General features: G+C 39.8%; 1 protein-coding gene across 12 annotated transcripts in view; it reads left to right on the top strand.

The window, feature by feature from the left end:
- The window catches only part of LTBP1 (latent transforming growth factor beta binding protein 1), a 420,392-nt gene that overhangs the window by 202,930 nt on the left and 193,455 nt on the right, over positions 1–24,007 (top strand). For all 12 annotated transcript variants that reach the window (XM_047782305.1, XM_047782306.1, XM_047782304.1 and 9 more), the window contains 2 exons: positions 18,336–18,560; positions 19,678–19,952. In XM_047782305.1, coding sequence (XP_047638261.1) covers positions 18,336–18,560; positions 19,678–19,952 — 500 coding nt within the window. The remainder of the gene's footprint in view (positions 1–18,335; positions 18,561–19,677; positions 19,953–24,007) is intronic.

Raw genomic sequence — 24,007 nt, 5'->3', positions numbered from 1 at the left:
TTTTATTTTATTTTTTATTTTTCTTAGGGCTGTACCCGCGGCATGTGGAAGTTCCCAGGCTAGATGTTGAATAGGAGATACAGCTGCTGGCCTACACTACAACCACAGCAACGCCAGATTTGAGCTGCATCTGTGATCTATACCACAGCTCACAGCAATGCCAGATCCTTGACCCACTGAGCGAGGCCAGGGGTCGAACCTGAGTCCTCATGGATGCTAGTCAGATTCGTTTCTGCTGAGCTACGATGGGAACTCCCAAGAACAGCATTAGCTCTTAAGAGTAGATGCCCATCGTTCTAAAAGAACCATGTTGCGCTTTTTCTTATTGTTTAGGTCAAATCTCTGATAAATTGTACTACTTTGTATTAAAATCAATTTGGTATATGTTTTAGTTTGTAAAAATTACAGAGAAATGATTGTAGTTCATGAACATTTCTTCATTTTGTATCAGTAAGGGTCATTGTATGGTGCATTATAATTCTGAATTAAAATACCCTTATATAGTTGCCTTGACTTCAGTTCTGAGTGGCCATAAAAGGAAAGGAGAAAGAAACAGGAGGAATACTAGGGGAAAGTTCTGAAATTCTCTCTCGTATGCCCAAGTAGTTTCCCTGATGATACTTGGTTTATTTAGGAGTGTTGCCAGGAAGATTTGGAAATTTTTCTAGTCCTGATTAATGATGGTAGTTTTAATTTACTTTTCTTCCATGTCTCTGATTCTTATCCTGTACAAAATCTAGACCTCTGATTGTTTTATTGTGGTAACTGAGTATTAGAGTATACACTGATGTTTCAAAAGTCAACTTAGTCTGAGCTACATCTCAAGAGAGTTAATTAGAAACATATTCATGGGCCAATACTGAGGATTAAAAGGAATTATCTTCAGGAAGTCAGTTTTGATACATATTGTCTTGATTTAATGGAATGTTCCAGATTCAGGAAGTATATATGGAGCCCCAAGGAATGAATAAGCATATTTTAATAACCTGAACTTGACATATCAAGTTATTTAAATTAAATCAAAGAAGATATCTTGGCTCATCTCACGGTCAGTAATGAATCACGTGGCTTTCAATAGCTTTAACATTTGACTCTGTAAATTTCTGCTGTATGATTTTAAGCCATCTGCAGCAGAAGCTTTCTAAAATGACTTCCATAACTGAATTTGCAAATTAACTAATTTTCCCCAGCCCTCTTAAAAAAGTCACTGACTGATGACCATGGCATGCTGAATAGTTCTAGCTAATAGTTCCTGCCACACATTATACCTCCCACATCTGAGTAGTGTGAGTACCGAGTCAGTTCTTTTGCTCCTGACTGGAAATTACATCATTAAATTAAATATTATGTAAAGTGATTAAAATGAGTGCAAAACATTTGTTTATATGAAAATTCAATTGAGTAATTCAGAAAGCCTTAATAAAAGCAAATCGCTAATATTATATTGACCGTCAATTTAGGATCAGGCAAGACAGCATTAAGAAATCTGACGGAAAACTATAAACTAGAATTTGGCATTCATTTGGTTCCATCGTTTTAAAACATGTATTTTAAGAAGCCCCATTTGTTCATTTACTCATTTATAAAACACATGTTAGGTTCTAAACACTACTTACATGTGAGTAGCATTTTGTTCAGATCTAAGGATGGGCAGTGGAAAGAGGCCAGGTCCCAAAGATGAGCTTTTTGCCTTCCCAGGTGCTCATGACCTTTTGGAGAAGTCAGGCATGGGCTATCTGCATTGGGCTGGCTGTGCATGTGAGTTCATTGCTCTGAGATTGTGTGGCAGGGAGTGGGAGCTATCAGTTTTTCTCTGGTGTCATCAGGAAAGGCCTTAGTGATGAGGTAGTGCTTCGGTCAACGTAGTAAGGCTGGGGGGATAAGCTGGGAGGAAGAGAGGAAAGAGCCTGTATAGAACTAGAAGTGTGAGGGAGCGTGGAGTACTCGGAACAGACCAAGGATCTGAAGTGACTGGAACTGAAGGGAAAGAGACTGCGGTAGTGGGAAACAGCTGGACAGGTAGCGAGACTTATATCAAGAAGAGTCCTCTTGCCATGACGGGGTTTAGATTCTTCCACTGGTGATACCGCCTCTGAAATTGTTAAGCAGGAAATTGATGTGCTTGGATTTTAGCTCAAAGGAACTGGGATCTCAGAAGGCATGATCCAGTAGAAAGGACTTGGGAACTCCCTCACTGCCATCCTGGTGTGTCATCATCACCATAAATCACCTTTTTATTCCCGGTAGGCATCCCCTAACAGGTCCAAAAGATACAAGGACCAAAAGAGGATGCTTTGTGAGCTAAGAGATCTAAGAAGTTCCCATCGTGGCTCAGAGGAGACAAATCTGACTAGCATCCATGGGATGCAGGTTCAATCCTTGGCCTTGCTCAGTGGGTTAAGGATCTGGCGTTGCCATGAGCTGTGGTGTAGGCCAACAGCTATAGCTCTGATTAGATCCCTAGCTTGGGAACTGCCATATGCTGAGGGGGGAAAAAAAGAAATCGAGGTAAAATTTTCTTTTAATCCAACAGATTGCAGAATTGAAACATGATGCAGTCTTACAAATTTTTAATATTTAGTATTGGTAAAGAGCCCCTCTTTTACCTGTAACTTCAGTTCCTTCACTAAGCCAGGAAGACCAAAAGGCAAAGAAGTGAAAAATCAGTTCTTTTCTTACCAGCTGAAGCAGAAACTGATACCTGCTACAGACAGCAATAGTCAGGTGTTCAGCCTGTGTTGATGGTGAGTTTAGGCAGTCTCTGTCTATACCTGTGCATATACTCTATCGCCTACATGTAAAACTTTGAAATTCAGCAGTGTCTGAGACAGGTTACTCACCAGTGTGGACTGGTTTTCCCTGTGCATTTTTGTGTTACATGAGGATTTTAAGGTCACGATCTTCCTGGGCTCTTGAGGAGGTGAAGAATCTTTTCCTGCCTAAGTGTTTTCTAGTTCAGATATCTAGAAAAATCTGAGGCTGACTTTCTCCAATGCATGTTCCTTCCCCAGGGATATGGGATATGCTGTATTTTTTTGCATTGAATACTTTCCTGATCTGATCATGGTGATTGTGGAGCCTTGCATTGCCTTCCTTTATGCTCCTTGATAGAGGCTTACTACTCAGGAAGAAAATGCAGAAAGGAATCCCTGCTCTTAAAAAAAAAAAAAGACCAGGAAGGAGAAATACGCTTTGCTTGGCGTAGCGTAGTTAGGTGGGAGCCATAAGAAAGTAATGATCCATGGAGGGTGGGGAAAAAAAGGAAGCTATGGACTGGCCATGCAGATTTTTGTTTATAGTCGTGGTTCCCAAACAGTGTCTACTCAGAATTTATCCCTTTTGGCCTCCAACTGAATTTTACAGACCCCATTTCATTTTATTACCCAGTGAGTTTCTTCTTTCATGTCTCCCAGAGAGTGTTTCTCTGCTTTTATTTCAGTCCTAGGCCTCCCCGCTGCATTCTTCCCCATTCTCCCATCCTCGACTCCACCCTTAACTGTCCCTTTACTTTTCTTCTTTTTTCTACCACATCGTCTTCCCCCTTGGGAAAATTCCATTAGAAATAACTTAGCTTTTTTTTTTTTTAAAGGGAAGATTTATTTAATAACTAATGTTAAGCTGTTGAGATCACATTTTGAAGCAAAATGAGTGATAACCCATATTTATACACTGGATTAAAACCCCCAGATGGAACAAGTTAAATAAGCAAGAAAGAGATGAACATGATATAAAGAGCTGGTAGGAAATAGGTAACTTAGCGACACGTGGAGGGGGTAGCAGCTTTTAAGGGAATGAAACAGAACATAATAGAGAAAAGAACCTATATACTTAATTATATGGAAACAGTAAAATGTGTATCCAGATTAAAATAAACTGATCCAGGAAATACATTTACGGAGATATTTTCATCACTGGGACAAATAATGTCTTAAAATCTCTGATCCATAAAAACCATCATTAAGGTAATTTTAAAAATCATTAAGATTCTAAGGGACAGGTGAACTATGAATAAAAAGATGTCTCAAACCAGAGGAAATAAAAACAGTAAAATATGTAGGGAAAGTGTTAAAAATCTTTAGGAACTAGACCTGCAAAATCAACATTGGGGTATAGTAATCTGTAGGTTAAATATTACAGCTCAGAAGTTGTTTGGAGACTTTTAAACCAGTAGTAATATTTAAAAACAAAATTCAATTTTGACAAGATGTGAGTTTGAATATTGATACATTACCATTTATGTTCACAATTGATGAACTGTTTTTAGAAGAGTCCTCTATTGCTGCACTCAAAAATGCATCGTCTCCTCATTAGATATTCCAGGAGAAGAATGATGAGTAAAATAATGATGAAACTGGCTTAACACCCTCTGGAGATCTGGTCCCAGACCCTCGTTCTTGATGCATACCCTCCTTGGCCTCCGCATCCTAAGTTGATGTAATTGACTCATATTTTTTTCTTGTACACTGCATCAGCTAGCACGTCGCCTGCTGCATACCCAGCAATCAACCAATATTAGTTGAATGCATGAGGAAAGAATTATTAAGAGAGTTAAAACTGTATGCTGGAGGATGTTCCTTGCAGTGCAGCCTGATCTGTAATAATTAAAAATAAATGCAGATAGTTGAAACAAACAAGAAAGGAATGGCTATGTAATTTATAACCTGTCAACTTCATAAAATATCATGTAGTTAGTAAGGCTCTCTTTGTAGCAGTTATACCATAGAACAGTATCATGGCTACGGTCTGCTTGGATGGTACTGTATTCCTGTGCGTACTACAGTGTACCTGTGGTGACAAAAGAATCAAATGTGAGCTCTAGTAATCCTAACTGTAGCCTTGATAGTCTGTTTAGGCATTACCAGCCTGTGTGTAGAGATGATATAATGATAAACCCAAGTTGTGCTACCCCCAGACTCTTGCCTGCTTACACAGAACCTTCATCTCCTCACTACACCCCTGGCAAGAATGTCTGTGGCTCCCTGAGGGTGCTCCTGCCCCCACCCCCTGGAGAGCTGCAGTCATCGCAAAGCATCTGCCCAGGTCTTCCTATCCAGACCTTTCAAAGGACACCACAAATGGAGCTGCCAGAGAGCCCTAGCCTTTGTCTGTGGAAGGTTCCCCCACCAGAACTCCTGGCTCTGTGCCCTGCCTGACTTCTCTTCATGCTCAGGGAGGTGCTTGGTAGCCTATAAAACTAGGAGAACAATGCTTTCTCCTACCCTGTCTGCTGCTGGACCCCAACCAAAATTCTGCTTATGTTCAGAGTCTCAGATGATGAGGTGATAGGAGGTAAGAGCTAGGAGGGCAGAGACTCTTGTTTTGTTTATTGATGTTGCCAAGAGCTTAGGACAGTGTTTGGCCTTGGCAGACATATAATCAGTCTCCTTTGAATGAGCTGATAGCACTTTTAGAGTTTCTAGCCTTCACTTCTCACCTTCCTCAGGGGTCAGGTGATGACCAGCAGAGGGTAATAGCCCTTCCTGAAATGATGGAAATGTTCTCTGTGCCTTACAACACATGCCATTCAGCTCCTTTTTCCTGTAATGGTTCTTGACTAAGCTCCTACTCTTCCTCTAATGTGTGTCCCAGAAAACTCCTGCATCCTTCTATTAGAAAACAGGAAATCTCAATAGGTTTCAACTCATGTATTTCGATCCCTGGAAAAGTTCATGAGTGTACCTGATCTGCAAGTGGCCATACCTCCATCTACGTTGGGGCTCCATTAGCACACCTGGTGACCAGTTATGAAACATATGTTTCTGTGGAAGAAGGAAGGAAAGAAGACTTGGAACCAGACTGTGTTTTGAGACTTGAAGGCCATGTCTTGGTCCTTCCATTATCAGAGCTATGTGGGAAAGAGCACTGGACCAGGGTGTAGGAAACCTGGCCTCTCATCCCATTTCTGGCACAACCTGTCCATGAATCCTAAGCACACACAATTTTTGTAGCTCGTTCTTTGTCTGTAGAATAAGGTGGTTTGGATTAGGCTTAGCAGGTCCTTTTTAGCACCTCTGGGAAAACCATAGTGCTTTAAGGAGCATAGTTTGGAAACTATGGCTTTAGTAAGGTAGTCCCCAGCTTCCAGTGGTTCGACTTTTTGATGGTGTGGAAGCTGTATGCATTCATTCGAAACCATACTTTGAATTTTGATCTTTTCTGGACTAGTGATAGTCTGTAAGATCCTCTTGTGAGGCTAGGTGGTAGCAACCGTTGGAGCTCCCAGTCAGCCACCTTGTCACAAGGGTCAACAAGCAATATCCACAGCCCTTCTGTACCCATGCAACCATTCTGTTTTTCACTTTTAGTACAGTATTTGGTCAATTCCATGATATCCAGTGCTTTATATAAAGTAGTCCTCATGTTAGACAATGTTGTCCAACTGTAAGTGCTCTGAGCAAATTTAAGGTGAAGGTCAACTAGAATGGTTGGTAGGTTAGGTATATTAAATACCTTTTTGACTTTTGATATTCTCAACTGAAGAGAGGTTTGTTGAGACCTAACCACATCAGAAGTTGAGGGCTATTTGTGCAGGCTGAAGTTAAATGGCATCAGAAAAATAGTGTTTGTTACAAGAGGTAGATCCTGCATATTTTTCCATCTGGAACTTGTAGGGATTTAATGGCAACATTTTTTTATATTAAAGTATAGTCGATTTACAGTGTTGTGCCAATTTCTGCTGTACAGTAAAGTGACTCAGTCATATGTATATATACATTCTTTTTTTTAAATATCATTTTCAATCATATATAGTTCCCTGTGCTATACAGTGGGACTTTACTGTCTATCTGTTCTAAATGTAATAGTTTGTATCTATTAACCCCAACTCCCAGTCCATCCCACTGCCTCTCCCCCTCCCTTGGTAACCACAAGTGTGTTCTCCATGTCTGTGAGTCTGTTTCGGTTTTGTGGATAGGTTCACTTGTGCCCTATTTTAGATTCCACATATAAGTGGTATCATATGGTATTTGTCCTTCTCTTTCTGACTTTCTTGACTTAGTATGATAACCTCTAGCTGCATCCAAGTTGCTGCAAGTGGTATTTTTTTTTGTCTTTTTGCCTTTTCTAGGGCCACTCCCATGGCACATGGAGGTTCCCAGGCTAGGGGTCTAATCGGATCTGTAGCTGCTGGCCTACACCAGAGCCACAGCAATGCGGGATCCGAGCCGCATCTGTGACCTACACCACAGCTTATGGCAATGGCGGATTCTTAACCCACTGAGCAAGGCCAGGAATTGAGCCCGCAACCTCATGGTTTGTAGTCAGATTCATTAACCACTGAGCCGTGATGGGAACTCCTATTTCATTCTTTTTTATGGCTGGGTAGTATTATAATGGCAACATTTTTATGTTGAGTTCTTGTCTGCAAAATGATGTGTTATGAAGTATGGGGGGCACGCAAAGATGGAAACATCCTGGCCTCTTTCCTACCGTATTAAAAATCTAGTAGGAAGAAAAGAAGCAAAAAATAATGATAATAAGGCAGATTGATAAATGATACAGAAATTATATTAGATATTCCCCATTTTGCAAATGCTTCTAGAATTCTTCTTACTCAGCTTCCTCCTTTCTTTGAAGGAAAGTTTCTTTATCAGAGGCCATATTTGGACCAGAGTTGAAAGAGCTGCAAGAATTTGGACTGGCTATGAAGCCAGGAGGTTTTAGGGCAGTTTTGTGCTCTCAAGTTAGATATGTATGTCGAGGTTTTGACTTTGCAAATATTTAAAAATTCTAAATTTAGATTGTTCTCAAATCCTGTCCTGAAGGCTCAGGAATAAATAAATAACAAGCAGAAATTAATGAACTTGGGGAGAGTATGAACTTGATTTCTAGAGCCAGTTTGCAAATTGTAGTGGTGCGATAAGTTTTTTAAACTTATTTTTAGTGTATATAGCTTAGGTGGTATTACTTGGGTTTTGAGAAAGAATTTTGCAATGATATTAAAGAAAATGCCAGGCTACAACAGCTAAAATGATGTTGCGTCTCTAAAGATAGTTACAGTGAGACCGTTGTAAAAGGTATGGCCTCCATACCTTTTATACCTGGGGTGAAGCATGTCATCATTTTTATGAAACCTTTTTCTTTTTTTTTTTTCTTTTTTTTTTTTTTACTGTCCATTAATGTACAGCACTATCATTTCCCCAGTTTGGTATGTTCACATAATTCTCGCCAGTGAAGTCAGCTTTTCATAAACCTTTGAGCATTTTATTGACTAGCTTAGTCATTATGTAGGAAACCGATGTTTGAATCGGTGTCTGATTATATCTGAAAATAAAAACAAAGCATACCACTTAAGAGATGACCCCCAGTCCTTCTTCACAAATGGCAAGTGGCTGGACCTGTATCTAATTTAAAACTTAAGTCATGCCAGTCACATTAGATGAGATGAGGAAGTCTGAATTGCAGTGTATATACCATCTTTGTCATGTGTTTTGAGAACCATAATGTCGGGAATAGGAAGGAAACTATGGATTGTACCACTGGCCCACCCCCTTTTGTAGGGGGAGGGGCAGTGATCCACAAAGTAAGATGATTTGCCAGGTACCGCAAGGTATGTGGGTTGGTGTGTTTACTCTGGAGCCTGCAGATGTTGCTGTGTTATTCCTGAGGGTGAAAGAGCCCTGGGTTTGGGAATTACTGAGAGCTTCGGTGGGTGAAGGGTATAAAGTGGAATTTTGTGACTTGGTTGATATAAGAAGCTCCTTAGTTTATGCAAAGTATAAAAGTTGACCAAATTAGATAGCCTGCAGCTATGTTGAGGTGGATGGTCAGTGAGCAGAAAGCCATAAACAAAGTGGAGATGATGAATGGCTCATCCCAGATTGGAAGCTCCTGTGTGCATGTGGATGGGAGGCTTCCTATCTCCTGGATTATAAACAGAACATGCTACTCAAGCTTGCACTAATGCACACCGGCATTAAGAATTCGATTTGTGTGATTTTTGTTTGTATTAAGGTTGAGATTTTGCATTTGTTGAAATGTGTGTTTCCTTTCATTCTAGTCCAGTGTACTTTAGTATTTGATAGATGGGGATGGGAGGAAAAGATCATCTTAATTTCCAGAACAGGTGAAACAAAGAGATTGTCTATGGCCAGAAAGAGGATGGTGGGTGCGTTTTTAGCTTTTAGCATTTTACCTTTGCCCCAAGATTTCTTTAGACTAGTTTTTTCCCTTTTACATGTACTATGAAGAACACTAGTCTCTTCTCTCACACATTAAAAAAAAAAATCCTTCTAGCCTTTTTTTTCTTCCACTTAAAAAATAGAAATCTGTTATCTCTCAGCTCTGGAGACCAGAAGGTCAAAATCAAGGCATAGGCAGGGCCATTCCCTCTCTGGAGACTTTAGAGGAGGGTCCTTGGGTCCTTTCCTTGCTCTCACCCCTTCTCATAGCTGTTGCTATTCTTTGGCTTCTGGCCTCATGTTTCCCATCTCTGTCCAGGTCACACTGCCTCTTCCTGTTCTATCAAACCTCCCTGGGCCTCTTAGGATGACATTGGCATTGAAATGGGAGTTCACCTGGAAAACCCAAGTCCCTCTACTCACAGTCACTTTTTTTTTTTTTGCCATGTCAGGTTGTATTCACTCATCCATCACAGGAAGTAATCACAGAGTCTGGGCATTAGGGCATATCTTTTGGGAGACCCTGATTCAGTCCACTACAATGATCATGCCCATATGTAATCATTATATAAAGCCTTTTAAAAAATTCTCTTACCTGTGGAATGATTATTTAATAAGTCTTAAACTTTGCAGAATTTAACTTGGGTCTGGCTAAACCGTTATTCAAAAATGCAAAATGAGGTCCAAGAACTGAAATCCAAGTTTACAGTGCACAGTTCATGTGTATGCAATAGGTAATTCTACTTACCCTTATTTATCCTTGTTCTTTCTCTTCCCTTGGTTCTGTCTCCTGTGGTTCATAATCTATCCTGGTCCTCAGTTTTGACACGTACTTCTTTTCCTGTGTTACTGGATCTGCTTTTATAGGCTGCCCAATATCCTTGTGGAAAGAAACAGGAATCTGGCCCTGGTCTGTCTCTCCACCCGACTTTTCTCACTTCCTCCTTTCCTGTGACATTCCTGCCACATCAGCCTTGTTTCTGTTTCTAGGCCTTCCTAAACTCTGTCTCACCTCAAGATCTTAGCTCCTGTTATTTCTCCCTCTGCATGCATTCTTTTTTTTTTTTAATTTTTTTTTGTCTTTTGTCTTTTTTGTTGTTGTTGTTGTTGTTGTTGCTATTTCTCAGGCCGCTCCCTTGGCATATGGAGGTTCCCAGGCTAGGGGTTGAATCGGAGCTGTAGCCACCGGCCTACGCCAGAGCCACAGCAACGCGGGATCCGAGCCGCGTCTGCAACCTACACCACAGCTCACGGCAACGCCGGATCGTTAACCCACTGAGCAAGGGCAGGGACCGAACCCCCAACCTCATGGTTCCTAGTCGGATTCGTTAACCACTGCGCCACAACGGGAACTCCTTTTTTTTTTTAATTTTTTTAAAATTTTTAGTCTTTTTGTCGTTTTAGGGCCGCACCCGCAGCATATGTAGGTTCCCAGGCTGGGGGTCTAATCGGAGGTTATAGCTGCTGGCCTACACCACAGCCACAGCAATGCCAGATCTGAGCTGCATCTGCAGCCTACACCATAGCTCACGGCAATGCTGGATCCTCAACCCACTGAGCGAGGCCAGCGATCAAGCCTGCAACTTCATGGTTCCTAGTCAGATTCGTTTCCGCTGCATCACATCGGGAACTCCCCTCTGCAAGCATTCTTCTGCCAACTTGCACATCACTGCACTTCTCCTTTTAGGTTTAGATCATTGTCACCCCCTTGGGCAGGTTGTTCCAGACTGCTCTGTCTCAGATGTAGGCTTAGTTCAGTATAAGTTAACAGGTAGATAATCAAGAATTGGCTAGAAATGAGGTTCTATTGTACAGCACGGGGAGCTATATCCAGCCTCTTGGGATAGACCATGATGGAAGATAATATAAGAAAGAGGATGTATGTATATGAGGGACTGAGTTGCTTGACTGTACATCAGAAATTGGCACAACATTGTAAATCCACTATACTTTAATTAAAAAAATACAAAATAAAACAATACAAAAGAATTGGCTGTAAGCAGTTTTGGAGTGCAACAATAAGTATGCATTCAAAAAAAAAAATTAAAACCCAAAGCTCGATTTTAGTAAATACGTACTCATCTCTGTACTTCCTTGGTTCATGCATAGGACTAGTCCTTCTCACTTCCTCTGTCCTTGATCCATAAGGACGTGACCTCCATCTTGGCTTTCGGCTCCATTTGTTTCACTTATAATTTTTTTGTTGTTGTTGGAGATGTGATGCATACTGAATTAAAAGGCAAGCATGCAGGTTTTTAAAAAGTGGGGAAGGTTTTTTATGTGAGCGATCATTTGCTGCAGCATTTAGTTATTAACTGACGTACTTGCCATCTCAAAGCTTTAAACAGCCACATTATGAATCCATCTTCTGGCAGAGTAAAATCTTAAGGGTACCCTTTTAAAGAGGGTGGTGTGCAGGTATGTTTAGGCAAGAAATAAAGTGATAACTTGTACCTTGTAAAAATATTATTGCTTTCTTTTCACCCTTCAAGGGATAATGACAAAAATGCTGAGAGCCTTTAAGGGAACTTTATTCTCCTAATCAGAGACAAGTGGGAAAGTGGAAATAGCTCTTTAAATCAAAATCCTGTGAGTGTCTATTCTGCAAAATGACAGATGAAGGTTTTCCTTCAGATGGAGGTTGGTTTTCCCTGTTCTGCTGTAGCCAGAATAACTTGAAACAGTCTGTCTGCTGGCACACAAAGCAAGAGGCTGGGTGGAAGGGCCGAGGTGTCGTCGGACAGTTGAGCCCATTCTTAGAGCACCTTTTGGAGACAAGCAGCTGAACTGTTTCTATAGTCAGCTAAGATAGCAGGGATGAATGAGAGTCTAGCTTTTTAGAGCCCAATTCTGTAGAAAAATTCCCTTTGCCCACATTTGCGTACAAGTCAATATCTATTCACTTAAGCTAAGTTCCAGGCTGTGGCATCAACTGAATAGTGTCCTGTCAACACAGTTTCTTGAGTTCTGCAAGTTGTTTTATCGACCAGCATGAATGGTGGAATGCGCCAAAATGCTGGGTATATTTAAACCCTCCAACTTTTTCTTCCAGCCTGAATCCTTTTGCTCATTGTGGCCTTTTATAGTTGTACCTTGAGATACTTGGAGCGGTTGTCATAAAATTACACTTTCTGGAATAACAGGCTGAAGGCCCATATACCTCTTGTTTGCAGTAGGTCCCAGGTGGCCATATGATGCAATGTGGTGAATTATGATGATGGCCAGCAAGATGTCAGGCTGACAAGTTTGTGGAATTTCTCAGCCAGCATTCTACATTACACCTTCCAGTTATATATTCTAAAATATATGTGCCATAGCTAGACGTACAACCAGCATACCACAGGCTTCTCAAGCCAGCCTTAAAGATAACTTATTCTTTTTCCTCTTCACGTGTCAAGAAAGATTTATATAACACTGGCAGCACAGGCTGTATATCACCAGCCGATGTTTTGATACTGGCATGAACTTTTGAAACAGAAAGAAACTATTCATAGTGAAATCCTTAACCTTTGTAGGTTGATTTTTAAATTTGTTTTCTTTGACATAAAAGACCATTTCACTTTAAAAAGATCACCTGCCACAGAGGACTCAGTGCATAGTGAGCGAGCTGAGGCAGAGTTTTATATTGTAATTTAGATTTTGTGAAACTGCCGGACCAGGCGAATTGGAATTTTATTTCTCATTCATAAATGGTTATAAATAGTGGCCTGTTATTGGTTGGAATAAGTCAAGCAGAAACTGTTTCCTTTATGGCCAGAGAGACACAGGGTTATTAGAGTTCTGTTCTGGGATTATTGTTGCATCCAATTAGACCAGTACAGTCCTTGAGACATTTGTGAGGAAGCTATTGCAGAGGTTTAAAAATAGATTTAAATAAAACTAATTAAATTCAAATTAGATTGCAAAAATCTGCTATTGATACTAGAAATAAAAGCTGCTTTGTGAAAAAGAGGGTAACATAGATGAAGTTATTTTAGTATAGATTGTAGGCAGACCTCTTAGCTTGGTGGTGTAGGATCATAAATGTGACCATGCGGCTGTAACTGTGCAAAAGGATCCTAATGATCAATGGGAAAATTACTACTTCCATGACCTTTATAAAATTTTTTTTGTCAAAACATTAAAATTCTTTTACTGTAGCTTATATTTATATAGAGAAAGGAAAAAATAGTAAAGCTAATATTTATCTAGTGCCCTGTAATTTAAAATGTTAGGAACACCAAGAATTAAAGTGTTTCATTTCTTTGAGCAGAACTGGCGAAGAGTAGTTTGAACATTTTTGCTTTCCCCTCCTCTACCTTATAATGTGGAACATCTTTTCTTCGCCTTAGTGAACTGAGACTCTTTTACAAGTCTGGATCTGCTGCTAAGATCGTTCCCTTTGTGCTTTCAAAGTTGCGGAATATCTGAGAGTTCCTTTAACATTATTTTCTCTGGGCCATCTTTATCCTCCATCACAACCACTTTCCAATATCGCTTCCAGTGTTACCACTTTCCATTTCTTTGCTGTGCTTTCTCTTTCCTTGGTCCTTTTGAGTCTACACTTCTATGAAATGTCATCTGAGTTTATCAATGTGAAATGAGGAGGCAACACAACTACCTGCTTTGCTGTCTGTGCATGAACTGAATAACAGACATGCTGGGATTAATCACCAACAGACTCTGAAGGAAGTGATGTAATTGGTTACTGATCATGATGCACACCTGTTATTGATGGGGTGGATTGTGGACCAAAGGGCTAGCAGTAAAGTTTGTGCTTTATGTGATTCCCTAGTTAATATGGTGGCAACTGAAGTTTGAACCATGTTCCTGGGAGAGTGGTGTTATTTAACTACACTGTTAGCTGAAATTCATGCATATTGGAACCATGCTAAGGGTGGAGTGCTTGCATGCCAATTATAAATTATTTGTAGTACTTTTAAATCTTGGCCAGGCTCTTTGTGCCCTTGCTCATTACACACTGGACCCATCCAGGGTAGCTGAACTAGGATTTACAAATTCAGTTCAGAATTGAACTGGGAGGTATGAAGTCTTTGACTCAACCTTGAAGTCATCTTTGGCTCTTCTTACCCAGCACCTTAGTGTGGATCTGGCCCTGGAGGAAACATATTCCAGAATCTCCATTTGCCACCTCCAGCATGCGCAGTTTTGACTTCACCTGCCACATAGTCAGACACTGGACATAGTTCTAGGTGATCACCTTGGTCGTTTTTTCAGCTCTTTCCTTTTTCTTTACTGTCTCCTCTCTTCTTTGGCCAACTGTTTACTTCCTGCGTTCCATCTCCATGTTGCACTGATTTCCTGTCTGTCATAATATTCATCTTTCTTTCAATTCTTATTGCCGTCATCCTGATTCATATGTTTTCAACTTGTCTTTCAGTTATTTGAATAATCTCCTCTCTGACTTTACCACCTAGGTCCCTCTCCTTTCCAGCTACTGCTTCATGTCATCATAAGAGTAATCTTCCTGGAAAATTCTCTCCTTGCTGTCTCCAAAATAACTTACTAATTATAGAATAAAAGCCAAACTCTTTTTTAGGCCTTTGTCCGTTGACTGACTCAAGCCTGCATCTTCCAGTTTATCACCTGACCCCACCCATCAGGAACCTGGGTTTTGACAAGACAGCCTTTCTCATTATTTCCCAAATAGGCCCACCTCCCTATTTTTTTGAGACACTATCCTCATAGGATGCAGTCTTTTCTGTTTTTCTGAATCCTGCCCAGCTTCAAAGACTTCCCATCAATTATTTCTCCAGTAAAGTCTATTTCGACTTCCCAGAAGTGACTTTTCTTTTCTCCGAAGTTCCACAGATTTTTCATTTTATATTTTCCAATGTTACTTATTTGCTGATCTGTATTTTTGGTTATCATGTATTGTCTAATAGCTCCAGTAGCTTTTACTTTCTTCTATATAGTACCTAGAATGGCATTTGATGAAGTGGTAGCCATAAATGTTTATTCTTTCATCCAGTATTTTTTTTTTTTTTGAACTGCAGATTTTTTTTTCCAGGAGCTGAACTATCTGCTAGTGGTAAAACATTAGAGTCCCTGACTTCTCAGACCTCTAGCTGAGAGAGGTGCACAGAGAAGTAGTCAGATGACTGTAATGCAGTATGGCGAGCAGCATGGTGGGCAGTGGATGAGAGGCCATTGGAAGCACCAAGGAGAGGCACTGAACCTAGATGAGGGGCCCATTGAAAAATCTTCCAGGGAAGTGAGGTTTAAGCAGGATCTAAAAGGTGAGTAGGAGTTAGATAGGTGAGGGCGGCGAATGGAAAGAATGTTCCAGGCCAAGGACACAGTGTAAAAGAAAATTGAGGGGGTGAGAGGGCCCTGTCCTCAGAGAAACTGAATAAAGTTCAGTGAAGGTGGATTGAAGGGAATGTTTCAGAGAGAACAGGATCCCTGTGATGAGAAAACTGTTGAGCATATTTGATGAATGTTTAGAAGGGAGGAATTCGAGGACTAAGTGTCTGGGTGGGTGAAAGGTTTGTGCAGCCCTCAGGTTTCTGTTAAAGGCCATTCAGTGAATGGAGATGTCGGGGGAAGACGATGAAGCTCGATAGGGGACATTCTACACTTTGAGATGCCTGTGGAATATCTACAGAAGATAAACAGTAGTAGACAGTGTGGAGGGCTACAGAAAGCTTTGGCCAAGAAATATAAATTTGGGTGATATCAGCATATGATAGAGTGAAATCAGCGGAAGTGTGTGTCAAGTTAATAAAGCAGAGGATTTTAAGACCAAATCTTAAAGCACATCAGATTTTTTTTTGTCTTTTTGCTATTTCTTGGGCTGCTCTCGTGGCATATGGAGGTTCCCAGGCTAGGGGTCTAATTGGAACTGTAGCCACTGGCCTACGCCAGAGCCACAGCAACGCGAGATCCAAGCTGCGGCTGCAACCTACACCACAGCTCATGGCAACGCCGGATCCTTAACCCACTGAGCAAGGGCAGGGACCGAACCCGCAACCTCATGGTTCCTAGTCAGATTCATTAACCACTGCACCACGACGGGAACTCCAAGCACATCAGATTTTAAGGACAAATAAAGCGCAGGGTCTGCTAAGAATATTAAGATACAGTGAGCGCAAAGGAGAGAGAAAAATAGATGGGTGAGATGGCACAGAAACCAAGGGAAGACTGAAATCCATCCACTGGATTTAGCAGCATGGTGACCCTTAGTGCCCGAATAAGAGGAGTTTGGGTGAGAGCGAGGAACACACAACCTGGCCCGTGTTAGTTGGTAGTGAATGGAGAAGTGGATGGATGCTGCTTCTGTGAAGTTTGGTCATGGAGGAGAAGATATAAACAGAGTAGAAGCTGGAAGAAAATGGAATTACGGGGCTGTTTTTTTTAAGCTTCCAGAAATCTGATCAGTTTAAGGGCTGAGAGGAAGAATTCATTAGTGATAAACAGGTTTTCCATAAGCTGAATTTAGCCTGAATTTAAAACTCCTCTTAAAATTCTTCGCCCACACGTGTCCTTTTATCTTTCCTATTCTAAATAAATGAAATTCCCAACTCTTAATTACTCTGCTACTTCTAGGTTTCACAGTGGTGTTGTTATCCCAGTGAGATTGCACATTCCTGTAAAGCAGGATTCAAACTATTCTACTGTCTTATTCTGGGTAGCACTTAGTTCAGTGTCTTAAATAGAGAAAATTCTCAACCAATATGTTTTTAGCACTCTCATTTGTTTATTCTTTGAAGAAATATTTAATGTCCACCATGTGCCAGGCCGAATTCCAGGTGTGGAAACTGTAAAGGTCATTAAACTAGGCATATTCTTTTTTCCCAAGGAGTTTATAATCTGAGACAGTTAATAAATTTGTAATTAAGTGGGAAAACACAGTAATTAAAGAATGCAAGAGATATATCCTGAATGGCTACTTTATTTTTTCTCTGTTTTTAAAAATATTCCTTTCCATTATAATTTATCATAGGACATTGAAGATAGTTCTCTGTGCTGTATATAGTAGGGTCTTATTGAATATCATCTTCATGTGTAATGGCTTACATCTGCTAACCCCAACCTCCCACTCTACCTCTCCCCCAACCCTCCCCCTCTTGGCAACCACAAGTTTGTTCTCTATGTCTGTGAGTCTGTTTCTTAGATAGGTTTTATGGTGTCACTTTTTAGATTCCACATATAAGTCATATCATATGGCATTTGTCTTTGTCTTTCTGACTTCACTTAGTATGATAATCTCTAGTTGCATTTGTGTTGCTGCAAATGCATGCGTTATCTCTTTCTTTTTTTATGACTGAGTACTATTCCACTGTATATGTGTACCATATCTTCTGCATACATTCATCTGTCAATGGACATTTAGGTCGTTTCCATGTTTTTGCTAATGTGAATAGTGCTGCAGTGAACATACGGGTACATGTATCTTTCTGAATTATAGTTTTATCCAGATACATGCCCAGGAGTGGGATTGCTGCATCATATGGTAACTCTGTCTTGTTTTCTGAGGAACCTCCATACTGTTCTTCACAGTGGTGGTACCGACTTAAATTCCCACCAGTAGTGTAGGAGGGTTCCTTTTTCTCCACACCCTCTTCAGCATTTGCTATTTGTAGATGTTTTAGTGATGGCCATTCTAACTGGTATGAGGTGCTAATTCATTTTTGTCTTAATTTGCATTTATCTAATAATTAGTGATATTGAGCATTTTTTTCATGTGTATATTGGCCATTTGTACTTCTTTGGAGAAATGGCTATTTATTTCTATTGCCTGGGAGAATGACCTAAGGAAATATTCATAAAGTTCATGTCAGAGAATTCTCTGCCTAGACTCTTCTAGGAGTCATGTCTTATATTTGTGTTTAAGCCATTTTGAGTCTATTTTCTGTGCGTAGTCAGAAGATGTGTTCTAACTTTATTGATTTACACTCACCTCTACAACTTTCCCAATACCATTTGGCTGAAGAGACTCTCTCTCCTATCGTATGAGTGGCTACTTTATATATACATTCTTTTCCATCATAGGGGGTGAACAACCACAAGCAATTGGAGAGCTAAAAGACCTACGTAAAGCGGAAAGAAAAAGATAGTAAAAAACGGAAAATATTTTTGTCATGGTGTAGTTTCTCCTTTGTTAACTGTTTCTCAAGTCATTGGGAACATGATGTCTGGGCTTTGGGGAAGTTTAGTGGGTTGATTGTTATTTAGCCTTTGAGAAATAACCAACTCTCCACATTTTCTGTACAGTGATCTGCCATCTTCCATGTATGAATGGAGGCCAGTGCAGTTCAAGGGACAAATGCCAGTGCCCTCCAAATTTCACTGGGAAGCTTTGTCAGATCCCGGTCCATGGTGCCAGCGTGCCTAAACTTTACCAGCAATCCCAGCAGTCAGGCAAGGCATTGGGAACACATGTTGTCCACTCGACACATACCTTGCCTCTGACCATGACGAGCCAGCAAGGAGTCAAAGGTAAGCTGATTACTTTGATTTTTCACATTCATCAGAACTCCATCAGAACTGCCAAACCCATGCCGAAGCCAAGTGTCTGAAAGGCTGGTAGGAGAACAGAATGTGGGTCTAAGTACATGGTGACGGTGCTTTCCAGGCTGCTGAAAATTGGTATCTAGGAAATCAGAAAGTGAAGCCCATCTTTCTCTGGTATGATTTTGTCAGGGCCTGGGAAATGGAAAGATGGACAAGACGGTGTTCTGCCCAGATGATCGTAAACTAGTAAGATCACACAGTACTTGCAAAATGAAGACCAAGTCTATTTTGTAGTTGAAGAGCACTTGGTAATAGTTCTAAACAATCTATAACCTCCCTGGGTTTCAAGTTATTCATCTGTAGAGGAAGGTAAACTAGGTCACTTGGAGCTCAGAAGTTCTATGACTAATTCATTCTTTTAAACCTGGCATCTCTTACACATGCATAATTTTTAAAAAGGGGGTCAGAGAAGTGTTGCCGGCTCTTAGCCTTTAAAATCCGAATATTAGCATCAGAAGATGAAATCTGTTTGAGAGATGCAGAGAAAGCAAATACAGGTAAAAAATGCCCTCTGGTATTTTGTGTGTGTCACAAGAAGCACAAAAGTATGTACACCATGTTTCAGGGTAAGAGAGCTATGCTTTGTGAAATTGTGTTGTAAATCCTGAACTTTCTATGATGGAAACTTTGAGAAATTTCAAGGTAACCAAATTCATGAGTCCTTATTACTCTCATTTGATGATATGTTTGACCACAAGCAGGATGAATGTCATAGTTTTATGACTCTCCTGAAAAAAATTTTGTCTCATGAATCTATTACTGTGAGTGCGTTTATTCTTCTGCATGAAAGCAGTTTTATTTAAAATAAATTCAGGTTTAATTTTTGAGTGTACCATTTTACTCTCAAGAATTTTGATGGCTATGCAGCAAAACTCTATATTCACTATAAACATATAATTATTCCTATGTATAAGATATATACGTATATGTGTATGTCTAAGATTTAATTTTCTGCTGACCAGTGTGAAAATATTCTTTATTTCTGATGTGCATGTTAGTTATTTATGACCGACTGAGGCGTTTTCTTCCCAATCTGTTTTAGTGAAATTTCCTCCCAACATAGTCAATATCCATGTGAAGCACCCTCCTGAGGCTTCAGTCCAGATCCATCAGGTTTCTAGAATTGATGGCCCACCAGGCCAGAAGGTAAAAGAAGCTCAACCAGGCCAGTCCCAAGTCTCTTACCAAGGGCTTCCTGTCCAGAAGACCCAGACGGTCCATTCCTCATACTCCCACCAGCAAGTCATTCCTCATGTCTATCCTGTGGCTGCTAAGACGCAGCTTGGCCGGTGCTTCCAGGAAACCGTTGGATCACAGGTAAGCAAACTTGCTCAGCTGGTTTTAGTGATGTGGTCTAGAAAGAGTCTCATTTTAGTAGAAAAGACTTGGCAAAATGAGTTTTTCATAGAAGCGATTGGCAAACTCACCGTGGAAAGCTTTATTGAAATGCAGCCATATCCACTCATTTATATATTGTCTGTGCCTGCTTTCACGCTGTTGAAAGAAGAGCTATATACTTTGAATGAGATCCTATGATCTGATATGCCTGAAATGGTCTGCAAAGCCCTTTATGGATAAAGGGCTGTAAGGTCGGCCAACCCCTAATATATAAAATAATTGTAAGCATTGTAAGATATTTGGAAGTGTTTGTGAGCGCTCTAAGATAATTGTAAGTATTGAACTGCCAGAAATGCTGCTGGAAGTCCATGATTGCCTGTTCATGTTTCTTCAGTTACGATGTTCTGTGCATAAAATGCATCAGGTGTGAGATATGGTACATGAGATATATTCTGCCTTTTTTTCAGTAGTTTGCAGGTTAGTGGGTACAGTTGAGTTTTGAACCAATCATACAATGATAATAATCTTTTCTTATAAAATTCATAACTAGAATTACAATGCATGAGTTGTTTGAAATGCATTTTAAGTATCATTGGATTTATGGGCAAATTCAAGTCTTTATATCATTAAGTGAGAGAGGTTGAGTTTTCTTAAAAACTCATCATTGAATGGGCATAGTAAAAGCAATATAAAAACATTGGTTCCCCTAACCCAATCACTTGATGCTTCCTGTTTTGGGTTATGTGACAATGACAGCTTTGTCCTGTGGTTCTTCTATCACTCGATTATGGTTTGAAGCCCCTGTGAGAAGAATAGAAATATATTTACCATTCCTGTTGTTACCTGAATATTCAAAAAATATTTTATGTGTGAAATATTTGTTAGTAATCAAATCAGTCAGTCTTACTTTCAAAATTTTTTAGGTGCCAGACAAGTCCATGGTAGGGTCATCCTCTTTCTTCTAGATGAAGAAGCAAAATTAGTTTGTAGACCAGAATGGAAAGACCAGCCATGGGGAGTTAGGAGACCTGGGCTAGAGACATGAGATCAGCACTTGGTGGCAGGGAACCAGCTTTCTTATTTGTAGGAGACAAGACTTTGGGACTTGATTAGGATTAGACAAGGTACTGTGACATGCTTGTAAACTTTACAGAACTATGCAAATAGTTAGAAGATGCTTACTTCTTGACAGATTCAAACCTAAAAATAGAGCATGTGATACCTTACATCATGTAACTTCAGTAAGCAGGGAAGGCTCAATCTCCCCACATGACCCTGATCTGCCTACAGGGGCTTGAAATGCTGACTGGAAGGTATATTTTCATTCCTCAGTTGAAGACCAAATTTAGGAAAATGCTTTTTGGAGAAGGAACATCATTGGTTTACATTTAGCTTAGAAGCAAAGACTGGATTATTGTGCTAAGGACAGGTTTTTTTCTCTAGGGCCCTTGGGGGTGAAGTAAACTTCATGTGCTGCACAGTTTGCCCTGGACAGACATTGGAGAAGGAGGATGAATTTGGTGCTGTTTGCATTGTTTAGTCATTCCAGCTTCAGTTGACCATGAGAAAGAAAAAAGCAAGTCCTTTTTTCTTTGTCCTTTAGAGCTGCACCCACGGTGTATGGAGGTTCTCAGGCTAGAGGTCGACTCAGAGCTATAGCTGCCGGCCTATACCACAGCCACAGCAATGTCAGATCTGAGCTGCGTCTGTAACCTACACCACAGGTCACAGCAATGCTGGATCCTTAACACACTGAGTGAGACCAGGGATCAAACCTGTGTCTTCATGGATGCTAGTCAGATTCATTTCTGCTGAGCCACGATGGGAACTCCTTTTAAGATTCTGTGCTCAGTATCTTTCTCCTTAGTTTCCAAGTTGGAACATAGACAGTAAAAAGCAAGAAAATGATGTGTCAATAGACTTGCTATTTTCCTACCTATAATAGCAGGCAAATGATTGCTAATTAGAAAGAATGTAAACAAATTATTTATTTTTGAGCCTAAGGTAGACTATACAATCCACATGAATTGGGTAATTGGTGAAGTTACCCAAGTAGTTCAAACTTGGTGGAACACCTTTTGCCTTATCTGGATCCTTCTCTGACTTTTGGTCTAAATTATCCAGGCAGTGATCTCAATTCTTAATTCATTTTGCATGCGTAGTCACTAATACACAGCTTCAAAATAAGACTTGTTTTGAGAAAACATTTTCAGCATTAGTGAGAAATGTTGCTGAATGCCTATGATTGCCTGATGAATTTGTGCAGTTAGGATGATCCAGGCCTTATGTGTGTGTGTGTGTGTGTGTGTGTGTGTGTGTGTGTGTATACACACATATACATATATAAATAATAAACATATAAATATAAATATATATATTTTTTACTGGCAAATAGTCAGTTGTATATAAGATGTAGCCTACAAAGGTGTTTGAAAATATTTACGCTTTCTTGCAATGGTTAGTTTGAAAACATAGCTGCAGAGGGAGGTACAGGCAGATTTTAAATGAATGGCAGAAACAGCTGCATAAATACTCACAACTCTTTATGGGAATAGAGTGGGAAAAAACTCTGATTAACTGCAGATTACAACTATTGAGACCTTAATCATACTTATAAATAAGCACCTATGTTTATGTATTGCCATTAGAAGTCATATACAAAATTGGTAGAAATAGCCCTTGTTTCTTTTCTGTGACACATTCTCAAAATTAGGCAGTAACTTTGAGGTTGAAAACCCGACATGAATAGTGATTGATTGATTGATTGATTGATCATCTCAAAGTTTTATTGAAGTGTAGTTGATTGACAAGGTTATAATTTCTGCTGTACAACAAAGTGATTCAGTTCTACACATACACACATCCATTCTTTTTCAGATTCTTTTCCCATGTAGATTATCACAGAATACTGGGTAGAGTTCCCTGTGCTACACAGCAGGTCCCCATTAGCCAATGCAGTTAAATTATTGGGAGCTTCAGAATAGAATTTCAGGAACTGCTTGGATGATAGAGGAAAATGGATGGTCAGGAAACTAAGGTCACAGAGCAGAGGGAGAATAATTAAACGGAGGAAAGAGAGCACTCCAAGAAACAGGTAAGGAAGAAATTTCCGAAGAGACCAGAGGAGTGAATTAGTTGAGGGTTCCTAGCAGGTGTTGGCACAGATAGGAAGCCTTTTAAACCCAAGGCTCAGGGCCATTTAAGTCACTTGGTGTGAAGAGAAAAAGAGCGTGATGCCCACTGGGACAAATGATCAAACTCAGAATCGTTAAAAGGGGGACGACTGACATTATATGCCTCCTAATGCAAGACAGCATGAAGTGTACAGCAACACCCTAAAAGTATTCTTGCCAAAACTGTTTCAGTTGAATCATAGACATCATGGCATTTTCCACTAACGAATAAGGACACTGTCCTACACACCTCTAATACCATTATCATACCTAAGAAATACTATCTAATATCCAATCGATATTTAAATTTCTTCAATGATTCTTAAAATGTGTTTTAGAGCTGGGGGTATTGAGGATGAAGGAACAAGCTAAAAATATACTCCTTCACATCAGAAAGATTGATAATATAGGATATTGTTGCTTGGTTTCTTCAAAAAATTCATATTGTTAAAAACAAATAGACAAACACACACACGCAAAAACACAGAACGACTTTCCCAGAAAGAGACTAAAGAGAGACAACAGCACATGTAAGCAAATCATACTTTGGTTTTTTAAAAAATCAAAACCCAGCTCTAAAACACATTTTAAGAATCATTGAAGAAATTTAAATATCGATTGGATATTAGTATTTCTTAGGTATGATAATGGTATTAGAGGTGTGTAGGACAGTGTCCTTATTCTTTAGTGGAAAATGCCATGATGTCTATAACTTACTTTCAAATGCATTTTATGCACAAATATGGCAAAATTGTTACAGTTGTTGACTCTGAGAGATGGAAAGGCAAGTGGTTATTCTATCATTCTTTGAATTAGCTCAGTGTATTTGAAAATTGCTTATGAGAAAAAGGAAAATGTTAG

This window comes from Phacochoerus africanus, chromosome 5, assembly GCF_016906955.1.
Source record: "Phacochoerus africanus isolate WHEZ1 chromosome 5, ROS_Pafr_v1, whole genome shotgun sequence".
NCBI lineage: Eukaryota > Metazoa > Chordata > Mammalia > Artiodactyla > Suidae > Phacochoerus > Phacochoerus africanus.
This window is presented reverse-complemented; position numbering and strand designations above follow the sequence as displayed.